The sequence below is a fragment of the Peromyscus eremicus genome, unplaced genomic scaffold (assembly GCF_949786415.1).
Source record: "Peromyscus eremicus unplaced genomic scaffold, PerEre_H2_v1 PerEre#2#unplaced_1288, whole genome shotgun sequence".
NCBI classification, from domain to species: domain Eukaryota; kingdom Metazoa; phylum Chordata; class Mammalia; order Rodentia; family Cricetidae; genus Peromyscus; species Peromyscus eremicus.
The window spans coordinates 22,213-39,604 of NW_026735523.1; the positions used below are offsets into that span (position 1 = coordinate 22,213).

Here is a 17,392-nt window from a genome sequence, read left to right on the forward strand (position 1 = left end):
TGTAAAGGAATGTGTTCAACCTTTAGTGATTGCTGAACTCTTAGCCAGTCATCAGCCATTTCTACCTACTGGGGATCTTTTTGTTTGTTTGTTTGTTTTTTGTTTTTCGAGACAGGGTTTCTCTGTGTAGCTTTGCGCCTTTTCTGGAACTCACTTTGTAGACCAGGCTGGCCTCGAACTCACAGAGATCCGCCTGGCTCTGCCTCCCGAGTGCTGGGATTAAAGGCATGCGCCACCACCGCCCGGCTGCTGGGGACCTTTTATAGTGGTCAGACAGACACATCATGTGGGGGACATCTTAGAAAATGCACATGTCTGGACATCGGCACCTGCTGTCGGGTCTGATGATCTGAGCTTGGTCCTTAGGATCCACCCGGTGGAGGGAGAGAACTGACTCCCCCAGGCTGTCTTCTGACCTCTACATGTGTGCCTTGGCATACTCATATCTATCTACACACACACACACACACACACACACACACACACACACACACAAAGAGGGGGGAGGGTGTAGCATGAATCTTAAATGGTCTTATTAATGAAAACAAACCCAGAGCCAGATATTGGGGTGAATACTGAAAGATCAGAGAAGCAGAATAAGCCACAGCCAACCTCGCCTCACCAATTCCTCAGCTGATCCTGTTTCCTCAAACTGAAAGCTTCTGAGTCCTCATCCAAATGGATCTCAGCTGAACTGTTGCTAAAAGCCAAAAGCTTAACAAGACTCTAGTTCCTGGTCCTCATGCCTTATATACCTTTCTGCTTCTTGTCATCACTTCCTGGGATTAAAGGCGTGTGTCACCATGCCTGGCTGTTTCCAGTGTGGCTTTGAACTCACAGAGATCCAAATGGATCTCTGCCTCCGGAATGGTAGGATTAAAGGCGTGTGCTACCACTGCCTACACCTATGTTTAATATAGTGCTGTTCTGTTCTTTGACCCCCAGATAAGTTTATTGGGGTGGGTACACAATATGTCAATCACTGGAGGGAGGGAGGGAGGGAGGGAGGGAGGGAGGGAGGGAGGGAGAGTTTAAAATATATAAACCCTGTCAACTGTGTGACTGAACTGGAAGTGTTGGGAAGGGCAGCAGCCGCCGAATCCAAAAGTGATGCTGAGGATTGAGCTCTAAAGTATAAACTGCTCACTGGAAAGCTCTCCAGATAAAACCCAAACAAGTACCCCAACCAATGGATGCACAAATCTCAACACAGAGACAGAAGAAGCATGAAAAGACAAGTCACATGGCTCCTCTAAAAGATCATTGCTCCCTCACAACAGAATTTAAAGATACAAAAGTGGGTAAAATGCCAGATACAGAATCTAGAAGTTTATGTATGAAAATGGCCCAGAGGTTACAAACAGATCGGTGAACAAGTTAAGGAAATTAATCCAGGACCTGCAGAGGAAAGCCAGAGACAGATGAGAAGGGCACCAGCATGGATGTGAAAAGGACTATGAGATAAATGTGGTTCCAGGGGGCAAGGTGAAATGGAGCCGGCGTGTAGAACTGACCAGCTGGCTCCACCTTGGTGCAATGGTGTTAGCTTTCATGCCTGGTTGCCCATGCCTGTGGTGGAGGATATTCAGGAGAGGCATTTCTGCTGGTGAGGGAGACATGGAAGGATCCTGATTGTTCTCACTCCACCCTCAGCTTCTCCTGCGGCACCTGTGGGTTATTCCATGCACCCTTCAATGCCACTGTGATTTAGAAAGGCTATGAGATGTTTAGCTCTGTGTGCAGTGGGGCATGTAAGTATTACTACCAGGAATGAGAGATCACTGGTCAGAGCTTTTCTTATTTTTATTATATTTTTGGTTAAGTACCATTCTCTCCAACTCAGACATATTTGTTTTGGCTCGTTTTCTATCATCCAGTGTATTTTCCCCTTCTTTTTAGATTTGATCCTTGATGTCATGGGACTGTCAGAACAATTTGCTTTTCTTCTGAATGACTCATCATGTGAGAGTCACTGCAGACATGAGTTTTCATCCCTTTATCGGGGCTTGAGGCCTTTTTGATACATCAACAGCTTTGCAGGAAAGCAAAGGATGGGTTCTGGCTCCCTTCTTGTGGCAGAGCATGTTGGGAAAGAGATTCTTTAATTAACCCGAGTTTAGTTAGCAAGATGATTGAGGTTGAGGCTGCAAACCCAGATTTCCTCTTTGCTATCAGCAAAAGCAAGTGCTGCTATGGTCTAGTTTTCTCCCTCCGGTTTTGTTTTTAGACACTTGACGGGAGGAGCACTCCCTTTTGTAGGTGAGCCATGGCAGGGGTGACACACGGCAAATGTCAATCAAACAGTGCACAGTCAAAGCTCTCCTGTTTCCCTTCTGTGTCGCTGTTCCTAGGACTTCACGTATGTCCTAGTTTGGTTTCTGCCGCTGTGAACAAACCAACTTGAGGAAGAAAAGATTTATTTGGTTTAGACATCCTGGTTACAATTCATCATCGAGGGAAGTCAGAGCGGGAACTGAAGCAGGGCAGAAACCTAGAGATAGATGTTGATGCAGAGACCATGGAAGAGTGAGTGCTGCATATTGGCTTGCTTCACATGGGTTGCTCAGCTTCTCTCTCTCTCTCTCTCTCTCTCTCTCTCTCTCTCTCTCTCTCTCTCTCTCTGTGTGTGTGTATGTGTGTATGTGTGTGAGTGATATGGCATGGTTCATAGTGGCCTGGGCCTTCCCACATAAATAATTCATTAAGGAAATGACCCTGTAGACTTGCCCACAGGTCAATCTAATGGAGGCAAGTTGTCAGTTGAGGTTTCCTGCCTCCCAGGGAACTTCAGTTTGTGTCAAGTTGACAAAACCAACCATCACACTATGTGTCATCTGTAGTGTCCTACGTTCTCACCAGCACTTTTTAATAATGTCCCTAAAGAAAAGAATGCACTCACTCATCCTCATGGGATTCTTAGATTCTTCTTTAAGGCAAGAGTCTAAGAGAAGCCATGTGATGTTCAAACCCGGTACAAGATCTGGAGCTAGAACCCAGTGGGTAATGTGGATTTGAGTTCTTACTCCTGGGTCCTAAAGCTGGGTTTATGGGAAGTAGATGCTCTATGCCCCCCCCTCTTTAATTTCTACCAGTATTTTCATTCCTATTTGAGTGGCAGTTGCTTCGGACATAAAACTCTCAGAAACCCAAACCGTACCTCTAAATCAGTGGGTGGCAAATGAGTGGACCTGAGTTTGAGACGGGCTGATGTCTGTTGCGATAGTCTGAGTCAGATGCTAACAGAACACAGCAGAGGGACTCTAACCTGGCCTAGAGCAGTTAGAGAAGGAGACAAGTACAGTAAGTAGCATGTAAATTAGGAACCAGAAGGCAAGACTAGCTTATGCAAAGACTCAGTGACCAAAGGAACTGTAAGTGTTCAGCATGACTGATTCTGAAGGGAAAGAGCTTGAGGAAGAGAGAGGTGTGAGTTCCCAGGTTATGTTAAGGACTTTTAGCTTCAGCTATTGGACCATGAAAAGACAGCAAAGGGTTTTCAGCTTAGCATATGTTTTGTTTGGATCTGAGATATAGAACGATCACTTGGCAGCATGCCAAAGATGGGTGGGAGGCTGAACACACAGGAAACTTTCTACTCACCACTGCGATACTTCTGTGACTCATGTGAATCAGTGATCCTTGTGAATACAGGAATGTTCTTTTTTGGCTTCCTCTCCTTATAGATATTATTATCCCCTTCTAGAGGGAGGGGGTGGTAAGAGTGCCAGGCACTTCAGGGGATATAACATCTTATAGCCATGAGGCCACGATTCCTTTATGCTTTGAGAAAAGAATGATGGTCTACAGACAGAAGAACTTTATTTTGCCACCTCATTTTAAGGAGTCTGTGTCGAAGTGGGCACTGAATAAGATGCCAACAACAGGGTGGGCTATCACGTCAAAACAACTGGTAAATGCCAATCTCACTTGATGGCAAAAGCCTTCTTTGGGCTCAGTCTCTTTGTCAAAACACAGGACCCACCTCAGCATCGTTCTGTGGAGAAACAGAGTGAGTACCAGGCATGTTTGAGGCACTTAGGAAACATTCACACCCTTCTCTCTTTACCTGCCTCTCCTTAACGCTGCTCCATCTCAGACTGAAAGCCAGAACCTTACAGTCCTTTCAATACCCAGTGCAGTCTGGACCACTTCCTCTCTGACCTGCTCTTCCTGTTATCCTGGCTCACTCTGTGGTACCCAGCCCTAGACAATTTGTGGTTTTCACTCCCACCTCAGGGTACTCTGGTATCAGCATGGCACATCTCTTCATCTTTCTCAAGTTTTTGTTCAAATGTCATGCCAGTGAAGCCTACCCTAACCAAATCCCCCTTCTCTCACATGGTTATTCAACTTCCTCTTCTGCTTTTTTTGTCACCTTCCAACATGATACATAGTTTGATTATTTAGACTGTAACGTTTAGAAAGAATTGGTTGCATTATTTAATGGGACCAGTCTCTTGCTGGTCACATGTAAGGTCTACACAGCAGGAAACACTTCCTCCCTTGCCCTTTGCTGCCCCTCTAGTGTGTAGAAGTATACAGGGCTCTCTATTGGCTGAGTGAGGGAATGAAAGAAACACTCATTTAGCTCCTAGCTTAAATGCCATCTAAAATAGTGGGAGCAGGTAAGGATGTGCTCTGGGGCAGCCTCTTACAGTCTGCTGGATAGGGACCCCTGACTACCCACCTAGGAGGAGAGGGTTCCAGCTCTGCACTGCATTAGAAAATGAGAAAATTACCCTCTGCCTTGCTGACAGCCTGCCATAAGAGGAGCTTTTATTTTTGTTTTTGTTTTGACCCTTAGACATCAGTACACACAAGTACCAGTTAGCTTGCCTTTCTTTCCTTGGAGGTGTGGAAACCAACATTGTGCCTTCGGCAGCCCTCCCCATTACTACTGTGAGATGATTGAAAGTGTTCTCTCGTCCTGTCCCAACTCCTTGACCATAGAAGCAATCTCTTACTCTACCACATGGCAGTGCAGGGAAGGTCTCACTGTGGGTACAGTTCTAAGTGAGTGGTCTAGATCCATCTCCTTGCCAACCTTGGGGATCTGAGGAAGTTGCTGGGTGTAAAAGAAGAGAAGAACAGAGATGACTGTGTCTTGGTAATGGTGTGTGTTGAAACTGATTGACTGATTTGTTCATGTATTTAGTCACATCCAGAGATTCAGTAAAATAGAGGTCTGAGAGCAATTATAGTAGGGCATCTTTCTTTCAATAACATATAACACTCACTATTGTAATTATATACAGATAAAGGAAATAAATATCCATATGTATTCATGAAATATATATTCACATATGTATATATACACATATTCATATATGTATGTATACACACACACACACACACACACACACACACACACATATATGGCAAAGAGGAGGCTTTGTATTAGCTAGGCTTCTGCTGCAAATGTGAAACTTCAGTGGTTTCTAACAATAAGCATTTGTTTCTCTCTTTTGTAGCTGTGGGTCAGCCAGAGTGATCCTGAATCAGGTGGGTTAGGTTCAAGTCTGTTACAGGGAGGGCATGAAAAGTTAAGAACAATAATTTAATGTATTCTAGGTTTTACTGCTGGCCATGGAAGTTAGTAAAGGCTTCATGGAGGTGGTAACTTTGATCTGCCTTGAAGAATGAGCAGATTCCAAGGCAGACAGGCAAGGTAGAGCCTGTGCCAGTACATGAAGTTTTTAAAAAGAGACTATTGAAATAATGTATTCATATACACATATATATGTGTGTGTGTGTGTGTGTGTGTGTAGTTACGGTGGCAAGATAAAAGAGCTACAGGAAAATGAAACAAAGTCATCAGTTTCTGTTTATGAAGCTCACATTTCTTATCACAAAGACAAATGGAAAACAGACAACCAAGCAAAATCTTTGTGTGTGTGAGTGAACATTTATTTTCTCTTTTAAAAATGTTTATTAAAATGGTTTTCATACAATATATTTTTATCATATTCTTCTCCTCCCCTTACGCCTCACAGATTTTCCCAACCTCCCTTATCACCCAACTGCATGTTCTCTCTTTATCAAAAAAAAAAAAACAACAAAAAATGAAAATCAAAACAAATTACAAAAAGAAAATCAATAAGAAAAAAATACAAAAACAAACAAAAAAGTTGGAGTCAGTTTTGACCAAACATAATCTTATTTGGCAACAAAAGTCTGGGCTCCAAAGGGAGGCCAGGATGTATTTTCAGTGGCTGGTTTTGGTACAGGGTGCAAGATATACTCTTTTTATAGTCACCACTTTACTTAATCATTACAGTCTGTGAAGGACATCCTAACGCTGAGTATAAAGGAGCAGGTAAGACCTCGGGTGGAGTAACTTGGTTAATGGCTTATAGCTAGCAAGCCAGTGGCTTACGGTAGCTGCCCAGCAGTTCTGTTTTGCAAGGTACCTATAAACTCCACTCACTTGTGTACACATTTTTTTTCTTCTTAAATGGGGCTGCTTTAAGAATTGCTTAAGCACATGGCTTTGAGAGTCTGTTCCACATAGGCAGCTCTAGACTTGTTAAAAGGACCCATAATCGAGTAAATCATCTCTAAGGTTTTGCCTCATGGCATTCTTCAAATTTCACCCTCTTATTTCACCCATTTTTAGGATACTTCTAGTAAAATAGGCTTCTTACCTGTCTTGTGACTCAAAAGTGCTGACTTGGCATGGGGGTGTTTTAGAACCCTCTCTCTTTCTTCCTTTCCCCCAGTTTATATGTGCATATCATTAAGTGTTCAGAAATGAAGAAAGACAAGCTTGGCAGGTTCCTCCAGGCCAAGTCCCTCCAGTGAAGGCTGGAGGTGCAGCTGAGCCAACAGCAACTACAGCATGTGCTAGGTCTGCCCAGGGTGAGTTCTGCTGCATTACAGAATACAGATCCACGCCAGCGAAATGCTCCCACCTGCAAAGAGGAGAGCACTTAGAATCTCTATTTTCTGTTTTTTTCCCCATAATTCCTTGACACCTGCAGTTGCCTCTTCCTGGGCCTGTTGAACTCCAGCATCACTTTTTAGGCAGGAATTTCTAGAGAGAGAGCCTCCACTGCTCAGGTGGGTTGTTAAACACTGGCAGGCATCTTTGTGTGTTCCACCTCTGTGATCTAGAACTGGGTGGAAGCATGTTTTTGACACATTGACCTTGAGCTCAGGAAGCTGGCAGAACTGGTTTCCTCCGCTCAAAAACCATCACCTCTGGTCATTTTAAAATGTACCACTGAGCAGTGCTTAAAGACAGGGACTTCTCATTGATTGGTGTTTGTTGTCTCCTGATCCTCCAGGTCAGGGATGCACCAAGGTGGCTGTCTCTCAAGATGGTGATGATCGTGGAGAGTCTGTGTCTAAGGCTGGTCCAGAGAGGGTACACTCAAGGAATGTTGCTGAAGGCACACGAAAGGAATGAAGCATCTTCTTGAGACCTATTCATCATCCCACAGACTGCTACTACCTCGAGGGACCTTACTTTTAGGATTTTGATGTCATTTGCCTAAAACTTTTGTGGAGCCCAGACAGGACTTTTTACTACCAAATAAGATATTTCGTTTTTGTATCCTGTAACCATCCTGGTTATCGTTTTAGCTGTTTTCCCCTGAGAATCCCAGGCCACGTTTGTTACTACTGTTCTTTTTGTGTACACTTCAAAATGATTGACTTAAGCTTCCTGACAGAGGAGGAACAAGATGCCATTTTAAAGGTTCTGCAGCGGGATGCAGCCCTGAAAAGGGCTGAAGAGGAGAGAGTCAGGTAAGAGGCCAGCAGAGTACTTGGGTATGAGGGAAGGAAGAGGCGGTCCACAGAAAATAGGGCTGTTTTCTTTTCAGTCATAACTGGTAGTTTGTCTTGCAGCCTAAACTTACGCATTCCAATTTTAGATTAACTTTCTGGACAGAACTTTTCCCTCCTGATGTTACTTTCTCTCTTTCTTTCTTTTTGTTTGTTTGGTTTCGTTTGGTTTGGTTTTTGTTTTTCGAGACAGAGTTTTTCTGTGTAGCTTTGGAGCCTGTCCTGGAATGTGCTCTGTAAACCAGACTGGCCTCCAACTCACAGAGATCCTCCTGCCTCTGCCTCCTGAGTGCTGGGACTAAAGGCATGTGCCACTATCCCCCAGCTCCTGATGCTTGTTAATTTACCTGCTGTACTCCTGCCAGAAATAGGGTCGGAATTAAAAACTTTAACCAGGCATGTGGCGTGGACCTGTAGTTCAAGCTGCTCAGGAGAGTGAGATGGGACCACTTAAGCTCACAGTTTGTGATCAGTGTGGGCAATACAGTGACATCCTACCTCCCCAAACAGAAACATACCCAGAGATGCTTTTGACTCTGTTTAAAATGAGGCACAGAACCAGGCATGATGGCTTATGTCTGTTCTGTAGTCCTAGAATTTAGGAGTGTGAGTCAGGAGGATTGCCTGGAGTTCAGTGCTAGCCTACATTATTATATAAAACCCTATCTCTTAAAAAACAAAACAAAACCAAAAAGCAAATAACCAACAGAAAAAGATGCTGGAGGGATAGTTCAGTCATTCAAGTGTTTGCCGCCTAAGCATAATGACCTGCCAGGCATGGCCACATGTGTTTCTAGTCCCATTGCTGGGAAGACAGAAACCGAGGACCTCTGAGGCTTACTGGCTAGCCAGTATAGCTGAATGAGTGGGTTCCAGCTTCAGTGAGAGACTCTGTATGAAAAAAAATGTAAGATGGAGAGCAATTGAGGATGAATATGTATTGTCAATCCCTGGTCTCCCCATGTTCCTGTGTGTATGCACATGCGCGCGCACACACACACGTTCAATACTGCACATGAAAAATAAAGAAAAATTTAAAAAACAGAAAAGGAAAAGAAATGTAGCTGGTAGTTTTGTGTGTGTGTGTGTGTGTGTGTGTGTGTGTGTGTGTGTGTGTGAGAGAGAGAGAGAGAGAGAGAGAGAGAGAGAGAGAGAGAGATTGGAGATTGAGACAGTGTTGCTGTATAATCCAATCTGGCCTCAGACTCAGGATCTTTTTGATAAAGAATTGTGACCTAAGTTAAATTTTAATTTTTTTTTTGAGACAGGGTTTCTCTGTGTAGCTTTGTACCTTTCCTGGATCTCACTCTGTAGACCAGGCTGGCCTCGAACTCACAAAGATCCGCCTGCCTCTGCCTCCCGAGTGCTGGGATTAAAGGCGTGCACCATAAGAGATGGCTCAGCCGTTAAAGGCTAGGCTCAAAACCAAAAATAAATTTTAATTTTTAAAGTTTAAAAAAATAAGAGAAGTAGTTCATATTTCTAAATACTTCCAGAACTGCTATAATTGGTTTTAAGAGCAAAACTAAAAGTGCTCTTCAAACAGGTCAACTTTCCATTTGACTTGGGTCCTTCAAAGAAAAGTGCCAACTTGACCTACGATCCCTTTGGAATATAACCCAAATGTTCCCCGTCAACATTCCTACCACTTCCACTCATCTCCACAGTAGAAAGAACACAGAGCATGCTGCTGAGTGACTGGACTTAATTGTTCACTGTCCCTTCTAGGGTCTGGGTCCTGCCACCTACTTACTGTCTCTGTGCTTTGAAAGCAGCAAAAGAGTTCTTGAATGTAAATTAGTGGTATTGGCTTAATGGTCCCAATCCCAGATTTCCAGAAGGAAAAATAAGCCATGCTCTTATTTCCTGGAATATCCGGGCTACAAATGATGGATTTGTTTGTATTGACTCTCACTGAACAGGAATGCTTTATTAAAAAAGCTCAATTCAAGCACTACAGCGTGTCCAATCATTGCTACCGAGGACAGTAAATGAACGGGGTGCTTGGCAAGTTACAAAGGGATTAAGATGCTCATTATTTCTCTTGATCTTGCTCTCTTTTGTGCAGTTGAGCAATGGAGCGGGATATGATGACCCCAGTTGATTACATGTGGAAATTTACTATGTGAGAGGTGGGTGATTTACCCAACTAGTAGGTGTCACAAGTGAGAGTCAAATCCTAATCTCTACTGACTTTTTCTCTCTCTGAGACATGCCAGTGGAGGAGGGGGTGTCAGTCACGATACCAGGCTGACATGGAGCTGTGATCATGAGAATGGGATCATGCCTTCTCCCATGTCACCTGCAAATGTAGAGGACTGATACCAATTCAGCCGCCAGAACTTTGCAGCAGCATTAATGCTCCACCCACTTACAGTTTACAAACCTTTTGCTAAACTTTATCCTCTTGTGGTTCTCGTAACAGCCCTGAGCCTTGGCAAGGCTAGGACTGTACCGTCCACTTAGGGGCAAGGAACCACTGGGCCACAGCCTCTGCGGTAGTGCTCTGTGTCCTTCAGGAGACTCTCCTTGAGGGCCTGGCAGGATTCTGAGGGTTCCTGGCACGCTGTCGTATTGCTGTTGTAAATACATGATAGGAAGAAGCCTGGAGGTGGCAAAAAGTCTGGTGTCAGGCCTAGCTACTAACACTTCTTGGGCATCTTTCTAACTAGGCACCAAGAATCTCTTGTGGACTTGACCACAGGTGGGATCAGGCCCTTAGGACTAGTGCCAATGTGCCCTGGAAAGGGCAGACGGTCACAGGACTGTGGATCCTACTGAAAGAGCCTCATTTGATGTGTCCCAAGAATGTAACTCTGCAACCAAGTTGCTTTGGGGCCAAAGGGATTTGTAGGGGGTGGTTCTCAGTCTCTTCTGTGTCTAGGCCAGGACAGGGTCTCTGGTTGCTGAAAACGATCCTCCTGGGGCTTTGGCTCAGCAGCTCCTCTGTAATCCTTCACAGTTTATCTTCCCTCTTTGGTCAGTTATGGCCTGATAGCTCTGGCAAGACATGTTGTAAACCTCAGTCATTTTACAGACAGGCAGGATGGCAAAGCAGGGAGAGGGGAAATGTATTACCCAGGATCACACAGCTGGTCACTGACAAAGCCATGATCTCGGTCCAGCACTTTATGTCTGTCTCATGCTGCTCACTGAAAGTTTTTGTTTTCAGAACCGAACAACGAGAGTTCAGTCATTGACACAGGGACCCCGGAGTCAAATCCCATCACCAGTAGTTGATCAGCTGTGGCACATTAGGGCAAGTCACTTAACCTCCTTTCTGAGATGCAACTCAGAGACCAAGAATGACCAGGTTCTAACCAAGTCAGACTGTAAAAATGCTTCTTAATCTTCCTGGCATGCAAAAGACGATGAGTACATTTGAATCCTTCTTCCTACCACTCAGCTTGTGCCTCTCAAAAGGCACAGAGAGTGCTGCCTAATAGTTTGGTTCCTTATCAAGGAATTACTCCCCAAAGTCCCAGCTATTTTTCGTGCAATAACATATAGTTGCATATCTTGTAAATGAAGAAACTGCCCTGGAGGATAATGAAATTGGTATCTGAAGGTGATTGAAGACATGGTCCCAGTCCTTAAGGAATTTACTATCCCATGGCCTTTATCCATTTAAAGGATTGTCAATTGGAAATTTGAAAATCTAAATTTTGTTCTAACACAGTTTTACAGCTTCAGTTGTCCTTGTCTAAGCCAATCTAGGGGTGTGTTAATTATAGTGAGCATCATTAGAAAAGTAAACCTGCCACTACTATCTACTCTGTATGTGTGGAGGGTGTGTGTGTGTGTGTGTGTGTGTGTGTGTGTGTGTGTGTGTGTGTGTGTGAATGCAGGCATGTATATGTGTGTCATGGAATGCATGTATAGGTCAGAAAAAAGCTTGGGCATTGGCCCTCCATTTCCACAGTTTTTGAGACACAGTCTCTTTTATTGTTCACCACCACAGGCATCAGGCTATGTGGGCTGTGAGTGGATCTCCCGTCTCTGCCTCCCATCTCGCTGTAGAAGTACAGGGCTTATAGATGTGTGTTGCTGTACCTGGCTTCATGTTGTTCTGAGGATTGAAGTCAGATCCTCATGCTTGGGTAGAAAGCATTTTTTCTCACTGAGCCATCTCTCTAGCCCCTTTCCCATCTTCATTGTGTGGCCCAGGCTAGCTTCAAAATGTGGTACTCCTTCTGCCTCAGTTTCTCATGCGCTAGGATTTCAGTTGTTAATGACTTTCATTTGTTAATTGTTTTGGGCGTTAGGAATACAGCCATCCCATAGCTGTGAGGATGCCAATGGAGGACTCTTGTACTGTTTTCTACAAAGCCAGCCACTGATTCAGAATCCTTGTCAGTGAGGCTGTAGATAAGGTTTATATTCCATTGAAGCTGGTTTGCCACTTTCCATACATTGAATGCTTCCAATTGCTCATGTCCAAATCCATGCAAGACACTTTGGGGATGGTGTAGGTTGTAGGCTGCCTTCCACCCTGATTTCATGGGTGATAAAAATGAACATCATGCAGGAGACATGCTCACTTCCTAAACCACCCAAGCTGTCAGTGTAGCATATGGACTTGGACCCAGGGAAAACCTCACAAGGTTGTTGGAGGGTTTTTTTACTCTTTTGGGGGGTCTGCCACCCAGATCCCAAACAAATCATACATGGAGATTTAATCATATTCTTAATTATGAATGCCTGGCCTTAGCTTGGCTTGCTTCTTGTCAACTTTTCTTAACCTAAATTAGCCCATCTACCTTTTGCCTCTGGGCTTTTCCCATTCTCTTACTTCTGTAAATCTTACACTTACTCCGTGACTTGCTGTGTAGCTGGGTGGCTGGCCCCCTGGTCCTCCTGCTTCTCTGGCTACTTCTCCTTTCAGATTCCTCTTATATATTCTCACTGCCTGCCAGCCCCACCTATCCTTTCTCCTGTCTTGTTATTGGCTGTTCAATTCTTTATTAGGCCATCAGGAGTTTTAGACAGGCACAGTAACACAGCTTCACAGACTTAAACGAACGCAACATAAACAAAAGTAACACACCTTAAAATAATATTCTCCAACACAAGGTCTCTAGGGTGCACAAGAGAAGGCAACAGCCCCAGGTTACTCTTAATGCCACATCTGACTTCTGTGCTATTTCTTCTTCAGTCACAAGCATTGGGCTCAAGTTGCTATCATCTTGTGTCCCTAACTCCTAAGTGGAGATGTTTAATAGGTCAACAGAGAAGCAGACATCAAGATAGATGTTTTCCTCTCTTCCACCCTGGCCCTCTGTCTGACTCTTCCACCCTTGAGGGAAACATTACTACACACATGTGTGTGTAATTTTAGACTTTTATGGTTTGAAAATGACATACTGCTGTGGTGGCGTTTCCTGTGCTTTGCGTCACCCTCCCAGCAGGAAACTGATGCACATATCTGTCTGTATACCACACCAGCACCACGTCCTGACCCCCATATGCATACAACCACATCTACAGTGATGGGCGTTTTTTGCAGTAGATACCATCTCAACCGCCACCACATCTTATGATTCTCAGCTGCCTCTTTAGGATGTTGCTTCTTTTTAAACACAGGCAGTTTTCACTGAAGAACTGGTTTCCAGGATCTCTGGTGGTGTTTTCCATGAAAGCAAAGCAAAAAAAAGAAATCAGTGTTTATCCCCGGGCTGCAGCATTGAGGGGGCTTCACATGCATTTTCCTTTTGTTCTCAGAATAGTGTAGCTCAACCCCCTCCAGGGGATGGGGAGATAAAGTGGAAGAGGGTAAGCAGCCTGTAAGACGACAGTCCTGCTGATCCAACTCCAAAGCCTTGGGCTTTTGCACTCTGTGCTGCTTCTCAGCAGCTTTGTGGGGATCTGTGACATGCCTGCATCTCAAAAATGCATTTTTCATGATTGTAAGGGATATTTCAGCTCATTTTCTTTCCAGGTCTGTTGTTTTCCAGATTCTTCATCAATGTTTGAGAGAAAGAATGGTAGAAAGAATGAAGAGTGAGAACTACCTTAGAAACCAAAATCTTCTTAGGTTTTACCCATGGGGCGGGATTGCTGAGAGTCAAGCTAACTTCTGGGTCCCGCTCTGTGTTACCCTGAGCAAGTCTCTTAAGTTCTCTGGGCCTGAATCATTTAGTTTAGACATTGAGGCCATTTTTAAGTCATACAATCTTATAATCTTTTCTGGAATATATTGCGGGGCTTGTGGGGTGGGGGAGGGACTGACTCAGGAGAATGAATATGAGCATCTCTTTGACTGGTCTACTGAGCTTTCCTACCCACATCTGAGTAGGTAGTATTTGATCAGGTCTTGCCTATGATGTCAGGCCTTTGTCAATTATGTTAAGGAGCTGGAAGTTAGAGTGCATGTGTATACACAGTGAGAAGGAGGTGGGCTGGGGACAACTTGAATCCAGTCTGGAAAATGCCATTGTTCTTATTTTCCTCTGTAAGTCTGCACACTCCCCATGCACTGAAAAGAATGGCCACTGGCCATCATGGCTGTAGACTGAGTTTTATGCCCAATGCCTGGTATATGTTAGGAAATTAATGAATGACCAAGTGACCAAATGACCAGAAAAGGTTTAAATGTGGCATTTAGCATACAGAGCAGACACAACGGCCATCTTTTGCTATTGACTAAGTTCTTTGTAGTGAAATCAGAAGGATGAAATGCCATGCAGAGGCTAAGTGTGAACTCGCTCAAGCAGAGCTTGTGCAGATGTTAATGGGCAGATGGGATACTGTGCAGAAGACCCACTGGATGCTTGGTCTGGAAGGCTGACAGGACAGTGGCATTTTTGGACTGAATGATGTCCACCAGTGTTTACCAGGCATTTTCTTTATGCTACGTTAAACATAACATGCATGTGTAGAAAGGGTGATGAAGCGTGAACGGTGTCAGTTCCAAGAAATTTACCCTTTCCCACTTCAGCCTAACAGTGTAGCAATTAGAAAATCCAATGCTAATATGGCTCATTCAACCTTAAATCAGAAGGAAAGCTAACAGAGCAACTGGAAGAGAAGGTTTTAGCATCACCGCAGGGGGGTTATTCAAATGATTGACATCTTTACAAACTTGGTATTTGATGTCACACATATGGAGTCATCTGCAGAATATAACAAGTGACCAAGATAGAAAAAAAAAAACCAGAGGTTATTAAAACCAGCAGAAATAATCATATTAGGAAATACCAAAATGGCCCTCATTAAATTTGAAAAATTCTTCTTCTTTTGCCACTTTCAAACAAAAGAGCCAGAAACCTTGTCCTTACCATGATGCTTACTAGTCTCTTCTGGGGTTGTGTGTCTCCATAGGCATGACTCGCATAGCCTGTGCTATTTGTGTGTCCACCAGGGCCTTGCAGGCAGTTATTAAGATGAGAGAGGTCAAGAGCTGCAAAGACCTCCAAAGGATCTATTGCAAAGTACTTTCCAGTGAACAAAAACAATCTCATGAAGAGAAACTGGGAGTTGCTCTGCTGGGAGGGTTTGTGGTATGCTGACAGGTAACCATATTTCATGATCTGTTTTTTCCTGTTCTGATGAGAGATGAGCAGTCCTACCTCATCAGAAAACCCTGCCACTATGGTGGGGTCTGGTCCCCTGAAACTTGGTGGTGATGGGATCTTTGTTATTTCTTTTACTCAGACTGGGGTGGCTGTTGAGCACTTAAATGCTCAACGACTTACTCACTCAACAAACAGTTACTGGGTATCAACCCTGTAGCAGTCTCTGTGCTTCATGGGAAGACTATAAATGGCGATAAGGATGTAACCCTTGTATTCAAGGTGTTTGTAGAGTCCACAGTTGACTGGGTGAAACAGACATGCAAACAGAGTCTTGGGATACTGTGTGAATGCTGAAGGGAGGCATTGTGGGAACAAGGAAAAAGGAAGCATGTCTTTGTGATGCTCAGGCTAGGCCTGCAGTGGCAGGAGGGGGACTATGCTGAGAGAGATGGGCAATGCTAAGTGCTTCCAGGCAAAACACCTCAATGAATTATCTCAGAAGTCTTCAAGGGTAGGTCTTATTTCCTCCATCTTCACAAACAAGGAACACTAACCTGTCCATTGTCATGTTCAGGTAGAATTCAAACTAGGCTTTGGTTCTATTTGGGAGAGTCTCCGGAGCCCAGCTGTACTTTTCTACCTCTAATACCTACAGATCACAAAAGAGCAGTTTTGAGGGCAATAAGAACTTGAGTGTGCTGGCAAGTGGGGTTTAGGAGTGTCTGCTGGGAAACAAACCCAAAAAGTCAGTCTGAAGCCGTGAGCAGTTCCTCACACAGCATTTCTTTACTCTTCAAGCACACTGCTTTTTCAGGCACAAGGCAAATAAATGTATATGAAACAAAGACCCTCCTTCCAGGAGCCCCATCTGACCAAGGAGAGGTGGAATTTTTTTCTTCTTCTAGAATTTGGCAGAATCTTGCTCCTGTTGGAAGAAGAAATAATAAGAACTACAGCCAGTTGCCCAGTCAGGACTGTCTGCTTGGTCAAAAACCTTAGGCAACGAGCAACTAACTATTAGAAGCATTTAGTAAGAACCACAGGCCTTTGCTGACTCAGGGCTGTGAACTAATGATGCTGTCCCTGCCAGGATTTGAACACAGGCTCTATGACTAAGAACTATGAGGAGCACGTTTGGAGCAGAATCACTTCTTTCCAGGTGTTTGGGGGGGGGGGAAGGAGATTCTAGTAGAGAGTTTATATGTGACAGGCAACGAAGCCATTTCCTCAAGCATACTTAGGAAAGAGGAGCCTATCATGGCTGAGCCTGGGTAACTGCCCCTCCAGCTCCTTCTCCATTTCCAGATGTGCCTGTGTGCGATCCTCATCCCCTGCCTGGCCACTACAATGGCCCATTCACATTCTCTGGCTAATACAGACTTGCCACATAGACAAGGAGCATCTAAGCTTGAGTAAAAATCATAAACCCACTTGGAGTAAAAATCATAGACCCACTTGGAGTAACAATCATAAACCCACTTGGATTTGTGCAACACATTATTTTTCAAGAATTCAAAGTTTCCCCAAGGCTTTTTGTTGGATTTTACTCTGAGTGCATCTCTAGGAGTAAAAAAAGATAAATTTGGAATTCTCATTTTATTGACTAGAAGGATGTAGAGGTTAAAAGACTCATTGATTAGAACACCATTTTTTCCCAAATGATATCAATTGGGGATGCTTTAGGAGGGCATCAGTTGGTTTGCTCTTTAGGTTTTAGTTACTCATTGAGCATGAATAATTATGGAACCGTTAAAAGCAACCTTGGCACTGATGGAACTTGCCTGTACCTCCTCATTTTAGCCTGCCTCAGCGTACAAAGCATCATGTCCCCTTCCATCACAGACTTCCAGGAAAATCTCCGATAAACTTGGTTCACTGAAAAGGGAAGAACCAAGGAACTGCTTATCACACACTAGTTGTCCAGTAAATGCCTAATAGGACCTTGGCAGGTGCAGAGGGTGGTTTAAGTGTTTTAATTTAATCTCAGAGAAACCCCATGAGATGGAACATTTAACCCCATTTTAAAGATGAGGAAATGGCCAGAGATGCTTTCTCCATCATTCCTCTCTGGTGTGCCCATTTGAATGGTA

The 17,392-nt window shown here is 44.0% G+C and overlaps 1 protein-coding gene across 16 annotated transcripts in view; it reads left to right on the top strand.

The window, feature by feature from the left end:
* The first annotated feature begins 7,287 nt into the window (after window positions 1-7,287).
* Window positions 7,288-17,392, top strand: part of Sytl2 (synaptotagmin like 2) — a 65,256-nt gene continuing 55,151 nt past the window's right edge. For all 16 annotated transcript variants that reach the window (XM_059253064.1, XM_059253055.1, XM_059253065.1 and 13 more), the window contains exon 1: window positions 7,288-7,749. In XM_059253064.1, coding sequence (XP_059109047.1) covers window positions 7,649-7,749 — 101 coding nt within the window. In that variant the 5' untranslated portion in view covers window positions 7,288-7,648. The remainder of the gene's footprint in view (window positions 7,750-17,392) is intronic.